The sequence below is a fragment of the Hypanus sabinus genome, chromosome 10, assembly GCF_030144855.1.
Source record: "Hypanus sabinus isolate sHypSab1 chromosome 10, sHypSab1.hap1, whole genome shotgun sequence".
Lineage (NCBI taxonomy): Eukaryota > Metazoa > Chordata > Chondrichthyes > Myliobatiformes > Dasyatidae > Hypanus > Hypanus sabinus.
In genome coordinates, this window is record NC_082715.1 from 23,443,105 (window position 1) to 23,458,514 (window position 15,410).

A 15,410-nucleotide genomic window follows, 5' to 3' on the forward strand; every position below is an offset into this window, starting at 1 on the left:
GTTAGCAGGATCAAAATCTACCATGGTGGAATCTATTGACCAGGAAGCAGTTATATTCAAAGGTAGGTGAAAAATAGCTTTTGCACAGAAGACAAAGTTCTGCTATTAAGCCTCTTGTAGCTTTGCTTTCTAAAAGTTTGCAAATGTGTTCAGTCAGTGGAAGAAAAGCAGAGCACAGCAAAGGTCCTCCAAACAGATTCAGTTTTTAAAGTTTAATTGGATTTGTCTCTGATCTGAATTATTTCAGCAGGTGTTATTCTTTATGAATCTCATGTTCTAATTCCTAATGACTGTGACAAAGATGAAGAGAGAAAAATATTAAAGACAGTTTCTTTCCTCAATCTAATAGTTTTAAGTTAAATTTTGAAAAAATGACTTTTTGAGGGAGATAGATGATAGGAAAAACTGAGAGCTTTGGCTAATAGATAAAGATGGTAGGGTTGCTGTACCCTGCCAATTTTAAAGATATTCCTCAAAAGATCTGAATATATTGAAACCATATGCACTATCTAGGGGTTATTGCTAACACGGAGATTGAAGACTGCATCCAAAAAAACGAGGAAAGAAAATATTCCTCTTAATCACTGGGAACAATACACCAATCCAACAACTACGATCTGTTGTAAGGACCAGGGCATAGTAGTGCAGACAGTTGCACGACTCTGTTACAGCTCAGGGTATTGGAGTTCAGAGTCAAATTCCAGCCTCGCTTGTAAGGAGTTGGTACATTCTGCCTTGGAATGTGTGGGTTTTCCCCCAGTGCTCCAGTTTCCATAAGACCAAACATCCCACCCTGCAAAAACTCATTTCAGGGAGGTAGCACCACCATCCACCCCCCCCCCCCACCTGGTTGACCTCCAAGGGTGTATGTATAAAGGACATTTGATTATGAAAGAACACAAAATGTATTTGATCACATATTGAAACTACGAACTGTGTATATTCCTTGTTGAGTATTTTGTTGGCAGCCTCAATGCTAATAGCTAAATGATAATGCAAGTAGCTTTTCTATTTCTTTGAGAACTTTCCTTGTACTGTCATGTGGCTTGCTTGGCAGATTTGAGCATTTTGCAAGTCTACAGGGAGTTTGGCCACATCACATAGGACATCAATAGAGTAGCTCCTGAGCAGCCCAGCCAGCTAGTTTAAATAACGTTAGCTATGCTAATGAATGAATGACACCTGTTAAGTTCATCTCAACTGTCATTTAACCCACCATGGGCAATAGAAAAGTCACTGTTGCAAACAGTGCAGAGAGCAACACTGACATTTTTTTTGACCCCTATTAGGCAGGGGTACTCTTTAGTCTGGGGTGAAGTACGTTTTATATTTTCTGTTTTTTGGAACGCTGTGCCATGGTGCTGCAGAACACTAAACTGAACTGATGGACAATGAAAGAGAGAGGTTGACTGTAAAGCCCGCCCACAGAGAAAACTAATAGGTCTACTTAGCATGAAGAGAGACCAATCAGAATGCTCTCTCGCTACATCTGTCACTTGCTCTCTCTGTCTCTCACTCTCTCTCGCTTGCTTTCAAAAAAATCAATTTCTGGGATATTGTATATAATTTGCTGGCGTCAGGGAGCCACTGTCAATATGCGGAAGGCTCCCAGAACTTCTGGGAGAGGTGGGATGTCTGTAAGACACTGAAGCAGAGTTAGGCCATTTGGCCCATTGAGTCTGCTCTGCTATTTCATCACAGCTGATCCATTTCCCTCTCAACCCCATTCTCCTACCTTCTCCCCATAACCTTTCACACCCTGGTTTATCAAGAACCTATCAACCTCTGCTTCAATGACCTGGCTTCCACAGCCACCTGTGTTTCCTTCTACAGTCCAAAGTCATACTGAAAAGGTTAATTGATCATTGTAAATTGTCCCATGAATAGGTTAGGGTTAAATCAGAGTTGTGGGCCAGTGTGGCTCGGAAGGGCCTATTCCATGCCATTTCACTAAATAAATAAATAAATAATTAGGAAGACGATAGAACAATCTTCAATAGCTAGCTACCTTCAACAGAAAGTTAAAGGGAAGTAGACATAATTTAAATGCCTGTTTTTGACACAATGTCCTTCTTCTATGTTATGAATCTGTGATCTTACATCCTTATGTGAAATGAAGTGCATTTTATTCTGCTGAGACTTTTAAATGCAATTTCTTTTTTAAGTGAATGTGCCTTTGATATCTCTTGATTAATGTGGCTAATCTTAAATACACATTAGGAGACTCCTACCGCTGCACAGAGGATGATATGACAGTGAAGAAAGCTGATGGCATGTTGGCCTTCATAACAAGGGGAGTTGAGTATAGGAGCAAAGAGGTCCTTCTGCAGCTGTACAGGGCCCTGGTGACACCACACGGGGAGTATTGTGCTCAGTTTTGGTCTCCAAATTTGAGGAAGGACAATCTTGCTATTGAGGGAGTGCAGCGTAGGTTCACAAGGTTAATTCCTGAGATGGCGGAACTGTCATATGTTGAAAGATTGGAGCGACTGGGCTTGTTAGAAGGATGAGAGGGGATCTGATTGAAACAGATTATTAAGGGATTGTACATGCTAGAGGCAGGAAACATGTTCCTAATGTTGGGGGAGTCTAGAACCAGAGGCCACAGTTTAAGAATAAGGGGTAGGCCATTTAGAATGGAGTTCAGGAAAAACTTTTTTCACCCAGAGAGTTGTGGATCTATGGGATGCTTTGCCTCAGAAGGCAGTGGGGGCCAATTCTGTGGATGCTTTCAAGAAAGAGTTAGATAGAGCTCTTAAAGATAGCGGAATCAAGGGATATGGGGAGAAGGCAGGAACGGGGTACTGATTATGGATGATCAGCCATGATCATAGTGAATGGCGGTGCTGGCTCGAGGGGCCGAATGGCCTACTCCTGCACCTATTGTCTATTAACATTGCCCAATCATAATGGAAGACCTTCAAAAAATGTCTTTAGACTTGCACATTGCATGTCTGTGTTTTTTTTTATTTTAATCATCTTCAAGTCAAGTTCAAGTTTATTGTCATTCAATTGTACACATGTATACTGCTAAACATTGTTCTCTGAGGTAAAAGTGCAAAACACAGTCACACACACCACACACAGTTACAATCCAGCACATAGTCACAACATCTGGCTGACTGAGTAGATCCACAGCAACAGCAACAGCTTCTCACTCAATGTCAGCAAGACCAAAGAGCTGATTATTGACTTTAGGAGAAGGAAACCAGACTTCCATGAGCCAGTCCTTATTGAGGGATCAAAGCTGGAGTAGGTTCTATGGATGTGTGGTAGACAGTTCAAACACTACCAAAGTATGGAAACACCAATGCCCTTGAATGGAAAATCCTACAAGAAGTAATGCATATGGTCCAGTACATCATGGGTAAAGCCCTCCCAGCCATCTACACAGAGTGTTTTCGCAGGAAAGCAACATCCATCAATTAGGGACACCTACCACCCAGGTCATACTCTCTTGTTGCTGCTGCCACCAGGAAGAAGGTACAGGATCCTCAGGACTCACACCACCTGGTTCAGGAACAGTTATCCCTCAACCATCAGGTTCTTGAACCAGAGGGGATAACTTCATTCATCCCACACATAGGTTCCCACAGCCAATGGATTCACCTTCAAGGACTTTTCATCTCATGCTCATGATAATTATTGCTTACTTATTTATGATTATTACTTGTTTTTCTCTTTTGTATTTGCAGTTTGTTGTCTTTTGCACATTGGTTGTTTGTCCGTCCCGTTGGGTGCAGTCTTTTATTCATTCTCTTATGATTCTTGGATTTCCTGAGTATGCCCACAAGAAAATGACTCTCAGGGTTATATATGGTGACATACATGTACTTTGTTAACAAAATTTACTTTCAACTTTAGTCACAGCCAGCCAGCCTCTGAAGGACAAATAGCATGTAGTTGCAGAGCTTGTCCTTTCCTCTAATTTCAAACCATAATAAATATACTGTATTTCTAAATAATCGTCCTTCAGTACTCCAGCATCATCACACTAGCCAGGGATGATTGAAACCTGATAGTCAGAGCATCAGAAATTTCCTCCTTTGTTTCTCGGTACTTTTTAATAATTCCAAGCAAACTCCTAGTCCTAGGACTCCAAGCCACTCTTTGCAGCTGGAATCTTGACTTCCTGTCCAAAAGGACACAATTAGTAAGCCTAAACGGAAACACCTCCACCATGATTATCCTGTATGCTGGTGTCCCACAAAGTTGTGGCCCTGGCCCCCTACTCTCTTATCACTCACAACCACATGGACAGATTCTGCTGTAACCTCATCTACAGGTTTGCAAGTAATACCACTGTAGTGGGCTGTATTGCAAATAATGATGAATGGGAGTACAGGAGGAAGACAGTGAACTTAGTGACAAAGTGTCATGACAACTATCCTTCCCTTTAATGTCAATAAAACAGAAGGGCTGTTCATTGAAATCAAGAATAGTGGAGGAGGGGTGCTATACTCCTGAGTTATATCAGCGGTTCAGAGGGTGAGAGGGTTGAGAGCATATCTTAGTCTAACCACACCGATGCCCTGGTCAGGAAAGCTCACCAAAACCTTTCGTGTCTCAAGCAGCTAAAGAAAATTGACATCCCTTTCATTCTCACCAATTTCCATTGAGGCGCCCGAGAAAGCATCATATCCAGATGCATCCCAGCTTGGTATGGCAACTGTTCCGCTTGTAGTACCGTAGAACATTACAGCACAGAAACAGGCCTTTTGGCCCTTCTTGGCTGTGCCAAACAATTTTTCTGCCTAGTCCCACTGACCTGCATCTCCATACCCCTCTCATCCATGTACCTGTCCAAGTTTTTCTTAAATGTTAAAAGTGAGCCTGCATTCACCACTTCAACTGGCAGCTCATTCCACACTCCCACCACTCTCTGTGTTAAGAAGCCCCCCCCCCCAATGTTCCCTTTAAACTTTCCCCCTTTCAACCTTAAACCATGTCCTCTGTTTTTTTTTTCTCCACTAGCCTCAATGGGAAAAGCCTGCTTGCATTCACTCTATCGATACCCATCATAATTTTATACACCTCTATCAAATCTCCCCTCATTCTCCTACGCTCCAGGGAATAAAGTCCTAACCTATTCAACCTTTCTCTGTAACTCAGTTTCTCAAGTCCTGGCAACATCCTTGTAAACCTTCTCTGCACTCTTTCAACCTTATTAATATCCTTCCTGTAATTAGGTGACCAAAACTGCACACAGTACTAAAATCTGGCGTCACCAATGTCTTATACAACCTCACCATAACATTCCGACTCTTATGCTCAATACTTTGATTTATAAAGTCCAATGTACCGAAAGCTCTCTTTATAACCTAATCTACCCATGAGAGCACTTTTAGGGAATTATGTATCTGTATTCCCAGATCCATCTGTTCTACTGCACTCCTCAGTGTCCTACCATTTACCTTGTATGTTCTACCTTGGTTTGTCCTTCCAAAGTGCGTTACCTCACCCTTGTCTGTATTAAACTCTATCTGCCGTTTGTCAACCCATGACTGCAAGAAATTGCAGAGAGCTGTGCACACAGGTCAGCACATCACAGAAACCAGCCTCCCCTCTATGGATTCCATTTACACTTCTTGCTGCCTCAGTAACACATAATCAAAGATCTCACTCCCTGGGGCCATTCTGTCTTCTCCCCACCCTGGCAGGCTGAATATACAAAAACCTGAAAGCACATACCATTAGGCTCAAGGACAACGCCTATAATAAGGCAATTGAACAGATCCCTAATACAGTAAGATGGACTCTTAACCTCATAATCTACTTAGGCACATTACTTTCTGCCTGCACTGCACTTTCTCTGTAACTGCAACACTCAATTCTGCATTCTGTTCTTGTTTTACCTTGTACTACCTCAATGCACTGTGGTAATGGATTGATCTGTATTAATAGTATGCCAGGCAAGGTTTTCACAATAATAAACCAATTTACCACCGTGATCTAACTTATCCAGATCTACTGATTTATTTATCTACAGTTCCTTGATATTTCCTCTTTTATAATGCATATCCTATTCAATATTTCACAACCTTCTATGAAGGGGTAAGAGCAGAGGTGCAAAAATATAGATGAAGAGTAATGAAATAATGACTTGGTTAAGTACCGTACACAAAAAACAACACACACACACAATGCTGGAGATCAGGCAGCATCTATGGAGGAACAGTCGACGATGATCTCTCAGCTGTCTACTTCCTAACAGAAGGGTCTTGGCCCGAAACATCGGCTATCTATTCATTTCCATAGATGCTGCCTGATCTGCTGAGTTCCTCCAGCATTTTGTATCCATTGCTACCAAAACCAAAGGTGAGGCTCGTTTCAGATGAGGCTCAGCGGCGCTGCTTTGAAGTCCTCCGATCAGAGCAGCATTGTTTTGCCCCTCAGACGCAGGTCCTTCAAGTGGCGGCGCTGTTTTGCCCCTCAGACGCAGGTCCTCCAGGTGGTTAGAGTGCTGTTTTGCCCCTCAGACGCAGGTACTCCGGGTGGTTAGAGCGCTGTTTTGCCCCTCCGACGCAGGTACTCTGGGTGGTTAGAGCGCTGTTTTGCCCCTCAGACGCAGGTACTCCGGGTGGTTAGAGCGCTGTTTTGCCCCTCAGATGCAGGTCCTCCGAGCGGCGGCAGCGCTGTTTTGCCCCTCAGACGCAGGTCCTCCAAATGGCGTTGGCGCTGTTTTGCCCCTCAGACGCAGGTGCTCCAGGTGGTTAGAGTGCTGTTTTGCCCCTCAGACGCAGGTCCTCCAAATGGCGTTGGCGCTGTTTTGCCCCTCAGACGCAGGTCCTCCAAGTGGCGGCGCTGTTTTGCCCCTCAGACGCAGGTCCTCCAAGTGGCGGCGCTGTTTTGCCCCTCAGACGCAGGTACTCCGGGTGGTTAGAGCGCTGTTTTGCCCCTCAGACGCAGGTCCTCCGAGCGGCGGCGGCGCTGTTTCGTCTCTCCGGCGCGGGTCCTCCGAGCGGCGGCGGCGCTGTTTCGTCTCTCCGGCGCGGGTCCTCCGAGCGGCGGCGGCGCTGTTTCGTCTCTCCGGCGCGGGTCCTCCGAGCGGCGGCGGCGCTGTTTCGTCTCTCCGGCGCGGGTCCGAGCGGCGAAGTCGCTGCTGCGCGTGCCAGGTGTGAGTCGAGTCCAGCAGTGGCCGAGCTCCGGTGCACGGAACCCAGCTCAGCGGGAGTGGTGTGGCACAAAGAAAAACCCCGTTGCTCTGGACGGAGAGGGCAATGGACGTCACCGAGCGAGGATGGATCAGCCGCTGGGACGACACCGGCTGTCGGCGCAGTAAGTTTCCGCGAACAGACGAGGGGTCGGTCGGTTTGTGTCCGAGGCTCCGACATCTTGCGGCCCGACGTTCGCCGGCCTGGGTCACCGAATACCCTACCGGACCGGAGCACTGGAGTGCCGGGGGAGTTGTGCAGTACAGTTGATGTTGGAGCCTGTAGTAGGGCGGAGTTGGGTAGCGGTGAAGATTAGTTGCCGGGAGGAGGTAAAGGGGCTGTCGAGTGCTAGTATGAGAGTCAAATTCAAGCTTATTGCCATTCGACTGTATACGCTAAATGAGAGAACGTTCCCCCGGACCAAGGTGCATCACACTACATACTCACAAACACAAAGTACAATTACCGCAAATGAATGAACAAGTAATAAGGTTCATATATGATACACGTTTAAAAAGTAAACAGTATAATGCTGGTGCTTCGTGAGTGATGAGACCTGGTTGGTGGCAGGGAGATCAGTACAGTAGCTATTTCCCATCCTAACAGTTCTTGTCCTAATGCTAAGGTACTCTATGGTAGGGGAGTCAAAGAGATTATTGGACAGATGGGAAGGACAACTGACATTGCTAAGGGTCCTGCATGCACAACACTCCTCATGAACACTCTAATTGGTGGAATGATCCTGGGACCCTTTCAGCAATTTTTGCAATACTTTGTTAGGACTTGAGGTCAGATGCCTTGCAATTCCCATGCCAGATGGTGATACAGTTGGTCAGAACACTCTCAATGGTGCTCCTGGAAAATTAGTTAAAATGGGAGGGGGTGGGGAGCCTCACTCACCTCAATCTCCTCAAGATGTGGAGACACTTCTGTACTTTTTTGACCAAAGTGGTGGTGTAGAGGGACCAAAAGTCCACAGTTTTCTCTTTGGTCTTGACCACGTTGAGACTCAGGTTGTTGTGCTTGCAGCATTCTACCAGCTGCTCTACCTCTCCTTTGTACGCTGTCTCAGCATTGTTGATGAGGTCCACTATTGCTGTGTTATCAGTGAACTTGATGATACTGTTTAAACTGAATACTGAATCTAGCGATGCAGTCACATAACAGCATAAGCAGCAGCAGGCCGAACACGTAACCCTTGGGAGAGCTGATGCTCAGCATGATGGAGCTTCAGATGTTTCTACCAACATGGGCTGGCTATGGCCTTTCTGTCAAGAAGTCCAGGATCCAGTTACAGGGAGAGGTACTGAGACCTAACAAGGATCATTTACCCACCAGTTTTTGAGGTATGATCATGTTGAATGCTGAGCTGAAGTCAATAAATAGTATCTTGACATGTGAGGCACCATTTTCCAGATGGAACAGGATGGAGTGCGGAGGCTACAGCGTCATTGGTGGACTAATTTGAGCAATAAGCAAATTGGAAAAGTGTCCACTGTAGCAAAAAGATGGGATTTAATGTAATCCATAACCAGCCACTCAAAGCACTTCATTATTGTTAAGGTCAGTGACTGGACAGTGGTCACTGAGGCTGGTTATTGTTGCCTTTTGGGCACCAGGATGATGGTGGCACCTTGAAGTCTGAGGGGACAGTGGACTCTTCCAGAGAGATGTTGAAGATGTCTGTTAGAACCTCAGTTAACTGGGCTTCACCACCTGACCAGATATGTTATGAAGCCCCGCTGCTTTACATGGGATGACCCTGACTGGGGTCTTCCTTACATCAGTTGCTACTAGGGTGCCTGTTCCTCAGGGGAAATAGCTGCTTTCTTTGCCAGCACATCAAACCAAGCGTAAAAGGCATCTAGCCTATTGGAAGAGAAGCGTTACTGTCGTTGACGTGTGGGGTGGACTTGTAGTCGGTTATGGTCTGAATGCCCTGCACCTTGCGTTTCTGGTGTCACATAAATGATAATAATACTCACATAATATTTTCTGTGAGTAATCCAGTTTTGCCTTCCTGCTGGCAATTACTGACCTGAGAGCTATCTTTATCCTGATTTGAAGACAATATCCCAATCTCTCAGCTGTGCTCAGACCTCTGCTGTTAACCAGGCTTCTGCTTTGCCCTCACAGAGATGTCTTTAATAATTAATAACAGTGATGTCCTCAGTGTTTGAGTATTCATCAACATTAATGTGATGGTCTTAGGTAACCACCTGCCAGAACATGTTCTAGTTGTTTTCGGAACACTCCTGTAACACTGAGGTTGCTTCTTTGAGCCAGGTCTTATCTCACTTTGAACTGGTTTGACATGTTTAATCAGTCAGTGGTTGCAGGAATTAGCATAACAAATAAGTGGTCAGAGAATTTGAAGTGGGGATGAGGAGCAACTTTATCTACACTAGGGGATGTTGGTATAAGCCAAGTCTAATGTGTTCTCACCTCTGGTAAGAAAGTCTGATAGAATTCAGGCAGGACTGTTTTTGAGTTAGCATGGTTGAAGTCACCAGTAGCAAGAAACCATTGGGGTATGTGGTTTGCAAGTCACTGGTGGCCCTGTAGAGCTCACACTGCTTCCCCAGCATTAGCAGAAGTGGGGGGGGGGGCAGTATGTATACAGCCACAATCACAATAGCAGTGAACTCCCTTGGTAAATAAAAGAGCCTGAATTTCTCCATTATGAACTCTACCATAGCTGAGCAGTGGGTCGTCTCTACCAAAGCATACACACACCAGTTCTTATTAACGTAGATGCATGCACCTTCACCGTGGGGCTTGCCAGAGATGGCAGGAATTCTGTCAGCTCAAAGAAAGATGGAAGGAACCCTTTAACTGGATGGCCACTGCAGAGATGATATCCTGGAGCCATGTTTCAGTCAGAATGAGCACGCAGCAGCCCTTCATCTTGCGCTGATTCAGTCTCAGCCTCAGGTAATTGTGTTTATTTTTTGAGCAATTAAACGTTTGAAAGTAGAATCAGCAGGAGAGCTGGCCTGAAGGGTCTCACCTTTGGTCTCGCACGAATACCTCCGTGCTTTCCTCTCTCTCATTGCCTCGTGCACCACTTCCAACAGCGCCTCCCCTGGATGGTTGTAGCAGATGGCAACACAGTGCACAATAAGCTCATGTTGTGGAGCTCATCTGCTATACAACAACTTGCTAGACTTGCAATATTTTGTGTTTTTAATTTCCATAAGAAAGGCGTAAAGGTACGAACAATTATACCGTTGGTTTAGCCAGAGTGGCCACTGCATCAGGATGCCACGCCATGTAAACAGTCAACATTTTGGGCCAAGTCCCTCATTGGAGAAGCAGGAGGAGGGAAGACTGTGTTGGGTGTCAATGTGAAAGCGGAGGAGTGTTCTAGATGCCGGGAAAGGATGGGGTTAAGCATTGCTATAAGTGGCAACAAAAAGGCTGAGTTTGCTGCTATCATTAAAGAAATAGATAGGTGCCTGGCTATGAATTTTGGGGATAAAATGGGAAGTTGTAGATTCGGAAAGGAAGTAAATACCATTGGAGTGGTAGAATAAGATATCAGGAGGTGCTGTTTTGGGATAAAGTTGGATTCTTGTGTGTGGTCCCAGTGTTACTATTCAGAAGGTCTAACCTTTGTTCGTATGCTAACAGTTAATCACAACCTAATCAACTAATCAGTGATATTGAAAACAGTGATAAAGAACATTTCCTAATTCCATTTATTTTGAAGACAATATCAAGCATTAACTTTGTTGCAATATTGAAGCATTTCAGGTCATTATTTCAGGTACAATAACCAGTAAATATGTTCACCACTGGATTTCTTCTGAACCTTTACATAGTAGGGAAAGGAGGCCCAATCTTTGCACTGTTTTCTGACTAGCATAATATTAGTTTTGGTGTCATCAATAAATGTTTTTTAAATCTCTGAAGCAAATTAGCATGGATTTGATAAATACTTTTGACATTGTAGTAAATATTTCAGTTACAGTGCAGATTTTAAGGATCTATTCTATAGCTTTAATCATGCTATTGCAATTTCATGATTATTTTGTAAAGGGTGGGGATTTAAATATGCCATAATAAATCACCTAGACTATTCCTCCTCCCATCCTGTCTCCTGCAAAAATGCTATCCCTTTCTCTCAATTCTTCCGCCTCCACTGCATCTGCTCTCAGGATGAGGCCTTTCATTCTAAGACAAAGGAGATGTCTTCCTTTTTTAAAGAAAGGGGCTTCCCTTCATCCACTATCAACTCTGCCCTCCATCGCGTCTCCCATATTTCATGCACCTCTGCCCTCACCCCATCCCCCCGCCAGCCCACCAGGGATAGAGTCCCCCTGGTCCTCACCTATCACCCTACCAGCCTACAGATCCAACGCATAATCCTCCGTAACTTCCGCCACCTCCTACGTGATCCCACCACCAACCACATCTTCCCCTCCCCCCGATCACTCCCTACGCGACTCCCTTGTCCGTTCATCCCCCCATCCCTCCCCACGGACCTCCCTCCGGGCACTCATCCCTGCAAATGGAAGAAGTGCTACACCTGCCCCCACACTTCTTCCCTCGCCACCATCCCAGGCCCCAGACAGTCCTTTCAGGTGAGGCACCACTTCACCTGCAAGTCAACTGGGGTGATATACTGTATCCGGTGCTCCTGATGTGGCCATTTATACATTGGGGAGACCTGTCGCAGACTGGGAGACCATTTCGCGGAACACCGGTGCTTGGTCCTCCAGCAGTGGCGGGATCTCCCTGTGGCCACACACTTCAATTCCACAGACCACTCCCACTCTGATATATCTGTCCATGGCCTCCTCTACTGTCAAGATGAGGCCACATGCAGGTCAATGGAGCAATACCTTATCTCCCACCTAGGTAGCCTCCTTCCTGCCGGCATGAACATCCAACTCACTGACCTCTGTTGATACCCCTGCCCCCCACCCTTACCCCCATCCCTATCTATTATTTTAGTCTGGTTCTCTTTCTCTCTCTCTTTCCCCCCTCACTATAATCTCTCCCCCCAGCCCTACCTTTCTTTCTCTTTTATTTCCCATAATTCTCCACCTTCCCCCCAGCCCATTTCCCTCCAGTCTATCACTTCCCAGCTCTCTACTTCATCCCTCCCCCCACTTCTTATCCCCCTTTGACCATCCCATGTTACTTCACTCCTGATGAAGGGTTTCGACCCGAAACGTCGTTATTACCTCCTCCCATAGATGCTGTCTGGCCTGCTGAGTTCTGCCAACATTTCGTGTTTTTTTTCATAATAAATCACTTCATTCTCATATAATTCTCTCTGATTTAGACTATAGGAAAGGAATTAGGCTGTTTGGCCCTGCGAATCTGTTCTGCCATTCGATCATGGCTGATTTCACTCAACCCCATTCTTCTGCATTGTTCCTATAACCTTTGATGTCCTTACTAACCAGTGTCTGCTTTAAACATACCCAATGACTTGTCCTTTGTATTTATCTGATGCCTCAGAGCTTTGCACTTAGAATGCAATTAAACCTAGGATTCGGAAAAATAATTTGTGATTAAGATGAATATGTCAATGCGGCTTGGTAGAAAACTTGTACCAACTGTTAGAACTGAACAGTCCACAAAGTGATGTTTTATTTTCCAGTTAAAATACCATGTATACAAAACATGTTTCCCTTCACCTTTCCAACATACTGATGTATGAAAATGTGTTGTAAGCTACGGCATAAGCACATTTCCTGTTCAGTGAGTTATTTAACCTCCCATTTTAGCTGGCATCAGAGATTGAGTGGCCAGTTTTTAAGTTTAAGTTATAAAATCTCTGAGAAATAATTTATGCTCCTCATGAGTTCTCTCTCCTGCTACGTGGCACAGTTAGCATGCACACTTTATAGTGTCAGAGATCAAGTTTCAATTCCCACTGCTGTCTATAGGGAGTTTGTGTGTTGTCCTGGTGACTGTGTGGGTTTCTCTGAGTTCTCTGGTTTCCACCTAGAATCCAAAGACGTACAGGTTAGCGTTAGTAAATTGTGAGCATGTTATGTTGATGCCAGAAGCATGGCAACACTAATGGGCTGCCCCCCCAGTACATCCTTGGACTGGGTTAAACAACACATTTCACTATATCAGTATACATGGGATCATTATTCTCTTCCCGCTGTCAACATTCCTTCCTTTACCCCTGTCCAAGCAGTGTTTATCTAACATCTGTTCACATAATTTGGTATTACTTCAGTTAATTGTACATTCCATAGTCCTACCATTACAGGAATTCCCAAAGTCATTATTTCTGGTACGATAACCAGTAAATATGTTCACCACTGGGTTTCTTCTGAACCTTTACATAGTAGGGAAAGGAGGCCCAATCTTTGCACTGTTTCCTGACTGGCATAATATTAGTTTTGGTGTTATCGATAAATATTTTTTTAAATCTCTGAAACATATGAGGGTATACATAGATAGGGTAAATGCAAGCAGGTATTTTCCACTGGCAGGCTGGGTGAAGCTCGAACTAGAAGTCATAGGTTAAGGGCGAAAGGTGAAATATTCAAAAAGAACCGAGAGGGAACAACTTAATTCAGTGGTGTAAGTGCTGCCAGCAGAATTTTGGATAAATACATGGACAGGAGGGGTATGCGGGTTATGCCCAGGTGTGCTTGATGGGTCTAGGCGGAATAACAGTTCAGCATGGACTGGTTGAACCACCTCTTGCAACTACAGGTATTACAGCCTTTTTAGATAAGTCCAATGTGACAAAGCAAGATTTGCCCATTCCTCCTTGCAAAATTGCTCAAGCTGTCCCAGCTTAGTTGGGGAGTGGTAGTGGACAGCAATTTTGGTGTCTTGCCAGAGATACTTGATCAGGCTAAGGTTAGGACTCTGACTGGACCACTCAAGGACATCAGTTGTGCTTAGTGTCATTGTTCTGCTGAGAAATGAATTTTCTCTTCAGTTTCTGGCAGAGGCTAGCAGGTTATCTGAGGTTATCCAGGATCTCTCTGTATTTAGCAGCAATCATTTTCCCGTCGATCCTGACCAGATTTCCAGACCCTGCAGCTGAAAAGCATCCCCAGAGCATGATGCACCATATTTGACAGCAGGGATAGTATTACCTTCCTGATGCACAGTATTTGGTTTACGCCACATGTACTGCTTAGTACTGAGGACAATAAGTTCCACTTTAGTCTCATCCAATCACAAGACCTTTTTGCATAACTTTACAGTATCTTCTAAGTGGCACTTTGCAAAGTCTTTACTGGCAAGCATATGCTTTTTTCTTAGCAGGGCTTCTTCCTTGCCAGTCTTCCATAAATACCCTTTTGTGCAAGGCCTTAGAGATTGTGGAGCCATGAACTTCATCTCCAATTGCAGTCACTGTCTTCTGCAGCTCACCCAGAGTGACTGCTGACGGCACAGTAACCTCTTTTACAAGTGAAATTCCTCTCTGATGACTAAGTTTAGAGGGGGCCTGACCGAGGCAGTGTAGTTGTGGATTCATATTCTTTCCACATTTGATGGACTGCACTGAGCTCCAAGGTATGTGCTGGGCCTTTGACATGGTTTAGTATCCTTCCCCAGATTTGTGCTTCTCTGACTTGTCTTGAATGCTCTTTTGTCTTCATTTTGGTTTGGTCTGTTTGTAAATCTACCATACTGTTGAACCTTACAGATAGAGGGGGTTGTAGCAATGTGCTACACACAGCGATGAAATAACAACACGCAGTCGGTAAGTCGTTTCGAGACTATTCAAACTTCGTGGCGCTGGCATTTAAATCCCTAGTGCCCGCCCTCTCCGGGCGGAAATGACGTCAGAGGTGCATTACCAGAGTCTCCCCCTGCACGCTGGCTATTTGTGAGCTTGTTCGCCTGCGCAGAAAGTGGGTCGCCACATACCCCCCCCCCCCCCCCGAGAACCGGCGGTACACCCCCCAATGTCCACAGTCTGGATCAGCCTCTGTTTGGGAGGTCTGCCTCTGCGCCGCGGTGCGTGAACCTCGACCAACTGCGCCAAGTCCACATGGGCTGGTTTGAGTCGGTCCACCGTGAAAACCTCCTCTCTCCCCCCCAATGTCCAGAACGTACGTGGACCCGTTGTTGTTGATCACCTTGAACGGCCCCTCGTATGGCCACTGTAGCGGTGGCCGGTGTCCGCCCCTTCGTACAAACACAAACTTACAGTTCTGCAGGTCTTTGGGTACATGGGTCGGGGTCCATCCATGCTGTGAAGTTGGTACGGGGGCCAGGTTGCCGAGCCTTTCGCATAGCCTGTCCAGGACTGCTGCGGGT

General features: G+C 45.3%; 1 protein-coding gene across 3 annotated transcripts in view; it reads left to right on the top strand.

Annotated features, from left to right (window-relative positions):
• Window positions 1-7,042: 7,042 nt before the first annotated feature.
• LOC132400497 (tumor protein D53 homolog) overlaps window positions 7,043-15,410 on the top strand; it is a 32,912-nt gene continuing 24,544 nt past the window's right edge. Inside the window, exon 1 of one of the 3 annotated variants that reach the window (XM_059981499.1) lies at window positions 7,043-7,278. In XM_059981499.1, the coding sequence (XP_059837482.1) occupies window positions 7,241-7,278 (38 nt within the window). In that variant the 5' untranslated portion in view covers window positions 7,043-7,240. The remainder of the gene's footprint in view (window positions 7,279-15,410) is intronic. The other 2 variants (XM_059981498.1, XM_059981500.1) reach the window with 2 other exon arrangements.